Below are 5494 nucleotides of genomic sequence, written 5' to 3'. Positions count from 1 at the left end.
GCGCGCTCAGGTCCAGGACTGCGGCAAGAAGGCGAGCAGAGCTAACCGTGCGCCGTTGGGGGCCTCCCCTCCACCCACTCGCCCTGACGAGGGGCCGCACCCGACTGGCGGCCTCAGGCGGAGGCTGGTGCCCTCTCCCCTCGGGCGCCTGTGAGCCCGATTCTGCCCTGAGCTCTGATGTGCCACTGTTGTCAGGGAATAGGTGTTTGTTTAGAAGTCAGTTAAAGTAAGATGCCTTTGTGTTTTCTCTTTTTAGGCAAAAGTAAAGAAGCAGAAATAAAGAGAATAAACAAAGAGCTGGCAAACATTAGATCCAAATTTAAAGGTAAGGGTTTAACCGTTGTCCGCACACACAATATGCTTTTGTAAATTTTGCAAAAGGGACTTAATCTCATCTTTATTTTTTTCATTTCAAATCAGAGTGAAGGCCTCAGCACAGACGCTGTCCTGGCTCTGTTGATGTCTAGAGTAAAGCCGGTGGTTATTCTGGAGTAGTCTGATGGTGTGTGTAGAGTTGGTCCTGGATAGCGGGGCCCCTCCCGGGTCCAGCCTCTTCCTGGAGCTGGGAGGACACTGGCCTGGAGCAGTCCCCGCCCCCACCTCTGCCCCACAGGGCGCAGGAGCTCCAGCCAGCTCCCTGACAGCGTGGGCCTGCTCTGCGTGGGGCCCGCGCTCACCAAGCGCTTCCTGCCGCCGGCCCCTCCGGCTGTGTCTTCGCTGCGGCCCTGCCGGCCAGCCGCCTCATTTGGGAGAATCGTCAGGTGTCGATTTTCATTCTTGGGACATATTTATGAGTCCCATAGACTTTAAATTTTCAGTTAATTTTTACAAATTTGAGACCTGGTTCAAATCTCTGAGCAGACGTTAGCCGGAGGACTGGCTGAAGCTGCCTAGAAAAAGTGCGTAGAGGAGAGCACGGGGCGAGCCCACAGAGCCGGAGGGACCGCGAGCGGCAGGGCTGCGGGCGAGTGCGGGCGGGTGCGGGCGGGTGCGGGCCCTCGAGGGGCCAAGACTGCTCCTGCCGGGCTCGGGGAGGTGTTCCGTCTTACTGTTGACCAGTCCAAGGATCCTCTGGGAGGCCTGAGAAAGTCTTGGAATTTTATGTGGAGTTTCTCGTGTGTGTCTTTGTGTGTATGGGCGGGTGTCTCTAACTTTCATTGCTTAAATTTTTTAAAAATTGACTTTCTTGTAGAGCAGTTTTATTTATTTTTAAATTTTTATTGGAGTGTAGTTGCTTTACAATGCCAGTTTTTCTTAAGTTTAGGTACTTTTGGCTGCTGCTGGTCTCCTCGCTGTGGCGGGCTGTCCTGTTGAGTGCTGCCGCAGGCCGGGGACCTCTCGGGCGGCGCGCAGGCCCCGGGTGTGCCGGCTGCGGAGGCTGTGGCGCGGGGCCGAGTTGCTCTGCAGCACATGGGCTCTTCCTGCACAGGGGCCGCGCCTGCCTCCCCTGCACTGGCGGGCGGGTTCTCGTCCTGTGCCGTCAGGGGAGTTGGTGTGGGTCTCTGCTGTGCAGCAGAGTGAGTCAGCTCTGCATGCTCACGTGTCCCCTTCCTCCTAGATGTCCTTCGTGTCGCCACAGACCCCTGAGAGTCCCCGGGCTGTGCGGTGGGTCTTCACCAGTTACCTGGTTTATACAGGGGTGCTCACTCACTCCAGAAGTGTCTGACTTTTTGTGACTTTGTGGACTGTAGCCCGCCAGGTGCCTCGGTCCATGGGACTCTTCCCCAGGCTTGAATCCTGGAGTGGGCTGCCATGCTCTCCTCCAGGGGACCTTGACCCAGGGAGCCAGCCCTCCCGCATTGGCAGGTGGCTTCTTTACCACTAGCGCCACCTGGAGGCCTCCGTGTGTACGCGTCAGCTGCAGTCTCCCTGGGTGTTCTTGTATAGCAGGTTTACGTTCCCAGCAAGATGGAGAGGGAGGTGCAGAGATGGCTCAGGCCCCACTGTCCCCAAGCACCCTGGCGCGCGCCTTTCGTCACAGCTGCGCACGGAGCGGCTCCCTGTCGGGGACGCCCTCGCTGCGTGCTTCCTCACCCCTCCCGCCGCAGCCCCGCGCCCGCTGATTTTTGTGCCCTCTCCGCGGTTTCTCCTTGTCTGGAGCATCACGGCGCTGGAGCCACACAGTGTGGGCTCCTCTCGTCGGCTCCGCTCACTTGGTGTATGGATCTGAGGTTCCCTTGGGCCTCACTGTGGCCCGACAGCACATTCGTTTTCACACGGCTGGTCCTGCATTGTTCGGTGTGCCACAGGCCATTCACCCGTTCACCTACTGAAGGGCGTCTCGGTTGTTTCCAGGTGTGGGCAGTTATGGATATCATTGTGCAGGTTTCACTGTGGTGGTGTTTTCAAGGAGCATGACTGCTGGTCACGTGGTGAGAGGGTGTGCACGTTTGTGAGAGGCCGCCCAGCTGTCTCCACGGTGGCTGCACGTTCGCTCCCCACGCATTGGACTGCAGCACACCAGGCCTCCCTGTCCTTCACCATCTCCCGGAGTTTGCTCAAACTCCTGTCCATCAAGTCAGTGATGCCATCCAACCGTCTCATCCTCTGTCATCCCCTTCTCATCCTGCCTTCAGTCTTTCCCAGCATTAGCGTCTTTTCCAATGAGTCAGTTCTTTGCATCAGGTGACTGAAGTATTGGAGCTTCAGAATCAGCATCAGTCCTTTCAGTGGATATTCAGGACTGATCTCCTTTAGGATGGACTGGTTTGATCTCCTTGCAGTCCAAGGGACTCTGGAGAGTCTTCTCCAGAATCACAGTTCAAAAGCATCAATTCTTCGGGACTCAGCCTTCTTTATAGTCCAACTCTCACATTTGTACATGACTGCTGGGAAAACCATAGCTTTGACTAGACAAACCTTTGTTGGCAAAGTGATGTCTCTGCTTTTTAATATACTGTCTAGGTTTGTCATAGCTTTCCTTCCAAACAAGTGTCTTTTAATTTCATGGCTGCAGTCACCATCTGCAGTGATTTTGGAGTCTAAGGAAAGAAAGTCTGACACTGTTTCTCTTTTTTCCCACGTCTGTTTGCCATGGAGTGGTGGGACCAGACGCCATGACCTTAGGTTTTTTTTTTTTATGTTGAGTGTCAGGCCAGCTTTTCATTCTCCTCTTTCATCCTCATCAAGAGGCTCTTTAGTTCCTCTTCACTTTATGCCATTAGAGTCGTATTGTCTACATATGTGAGGTTGTTGATATCTCCCAGAAATCTTAATTCTAGCTTGTGATTCATCCATCCCAGCATTTCTCATGGTGTACTCTCCATATAAGTTAAATAAGCAGGGTGACAATATACAGGCTTCTTGTACTCCTTTCCCAATTTTGAACCATTCCATTGTTCCATGTCTGGTTCTAACTGTTGCTTCTTCCCTGTATACAGGTTTCTCTGGAGACAGGTAAGGTAGTCTGGTATTCTGGTCTCTTTAAGAAGTTTCCACAATTCATTGTGATCCACACGGTCAAAGGTTGTAGTGTAGTCATTGAAGCAGAAGTAGATGTTTATCTGGAATTCCCTTGCTTTTTCTATGATCCAATGGATGTTGGCAATTTGACCTCTGATGCCTTTTCTAAGTCCAGCTTGTACATCTGGAAGTTCTCAGTTCACGTACTGCTGAAGCCTGGCTTGAAGGATTTTGAACATAACCTTACTAGCGTGCAAAATGAGCAAAATTATGTGGTAGTGTGAATATTCTTTGGCATTGCTTTTCTTTGGGATTGGAACGAAAACTGACCTTTTTCAGTCCTGTGGCCACTGCTGAGTTTTCCAAATTTGCTGGCATATTGAGAACAGCACTATCGCAGCATCGTCTTTCAGGGTCTGAAATAGTTCCAGTTGGAGTTCCGTCACCTCCACTAGCTTTGTTGCTGGCAACGCTTCCTGATAAGGCGCGCTGGGCTTCGCGCTCTGATGCCTGGTTGCGGTGGGCGGGCGCACTGCCGCGGTTTTCTGGGTCATTAACACCTTCTGCATCCAGTTCTGTGTGTTGCTGATCTCTTCTGCTCTGTTCAGTCCTTGACATTCGTCCTTTATTGTCCTCATCCTTGCATGAAATGTTCCCGTGATATCTCTGATATTCTTGAAGAGATCTCTAGTCTTTTCCATTCTTCAAAGTCTTGGGGGGTGGTTATATGGTAACCCACTCCAGTACTCTTGCCTGGAAAGTCCCATGGATGGAGGAACCTGGTAGGCTATAGTTCATGGGGTCGCAAAGAGTTGGACATGACTGAGCGACTTCACTACTATCAGTCAGGATGACTTTTGTCCCCAGGGACAGAGGCTGGCCCAGCAGGGTTTGGCGAGCTGCTGCCACCTACTGGGTGGAGGCCAGGCAGGCCACCAGAGACCCCAGCACCACCGGGCCCGAGGAGGCCCAGTGCCGAGGCTGAGCAGCTGGGGTCTAGGAGGAAGTCAGCCCAGAGCTCGCTGCGGAGAGGCGTCTTTCCACTTGAAGCTGAGCCCTGAGAGGCGGTGTCCCTGGGGTGGGAGTGGCTGGAGAGCCAGCCGCCCCGCCGCAGCCCTCTGCAGGAGGAGGGTGGCTGTCGCAGATGGAGTCCTGTGCTAGGCGTCACCTACCAGCTGCAGCTGACTTTTCAAGGGTGTCGTCCCAGCACCGTCGCGGAGGAGCCCGATGGCTCGGCGGGAGCCGGAGGGGCGGCCGCAGGGGGCTCGCAGGGGCCGCCGAGACAGGACTCGGGAGGCAGGGGGCGGGGCCCCTGATGTGAAGCAGTGAAAGACACACTGGAACATTTCAGTGGGGACCTTAGGCAGCATAGAAAAGTCACATGGCAGGCTCTGAAATGAGACCAAATGGAAATTCTAGGAGCAAAGCAAGGAGCAACTGAAACAAAGAGCTTGTGTGGGTGCAGCGGCCAGCTCATTAAAGAGGGATGGTGTCCTGGAGACGGGTGAGGGGCAGCCTGTCCTGGGTGTGGTAAAGAGTGGGTGAGAGACGGGGGTGGGGGACGAAGTCTGGATGGTTGGCTGGCCTCCCCGGAGGAGAGCGAGCTGGTGTAACCGAGGACGTGTGAAGGTTCGTGATGCTCAAACCTCGGGTGCAGTGGCCACAGTTACGGTAAACAATGAGCTCTAACCTAGAGGCACCGACGTGAAAATGCTGAGCCCGAGACGGGAGATGTTCGGTCTCTAGAGAGGAGGGGCCAGGCCGTGCACACAGGAGCCGTCCCTGCCGGCTCGTCGCAGGACCGAGGGGCAGCGGGGCGGGGGCTGCGGTCAGCACGCTGGAAGGGGCGGCCCCAACAGTCTGCATCCAGCTGCTGGCTCCACGAGAACGACACTAAAAGAGGCCTTTCCAGACGAAAACGGCGAGTTTCCCACCAGGGAGCCTGTGCTAATGGCCTCCTTCAGGCAGAAGCAGACAGTCCTGGACGCCGACGGAGGACGACCGTGGTGGGCGTGTGGGCAGCGCACGGGCCGCTGGGGGTGAGACGTGCACGGGGCCTGGGGTCCTGGGCGACAGACAGCTGGAGCAGGAG

At 55.0% G+C, this 5494-nt stretch overlaps 1 protein-coding gene across 1 annotated transcript in view; it reads left to right on the top strand.

Annotated features, from left to right (window-relative positions):
- Window positions 1–216: 216 nt before the first annotated feature.
- Window positions 217–5494, top strand: part of AP2A2 (adaptor related protein complex 2 subunit alpha 2) — a 36305-nt gene continuing 31027 nt past the window's right edge. Inside the window, exon 1 of the mRNA XM_040255231.1 lies at window positions 217–325. Within this exon, the coding sequence (XP_040111165.1) occupies window positions 232–325 (94 nt within the window). The 5' untranslated portion in view covers window positions 217–231. The remainder of the gene's footprint in view (window positions 326–5494) is intronic.

This window comes from Oryx dammah, unplaced genomic scaffold (genome assembly GCF_014754425.2).
Source record: "Oryx dammah isolate SB20612 unplaced genomic scaffold, SCBI_Odam_1.1 HiC_scaffold_15, whole genome shotgun sequence".
NCBI classification, from domain to species: domain Eukaryota; kingdom Metazoa; phylum Chordata; class Mammalia; order Artiodactyla; family Bovidae; genus Oryx; species Oryx dammah.
Note: the sequence above shows the minus strand (reverse complement) of the source record. Positions and strands in the feature narration are given on the sequence as shown.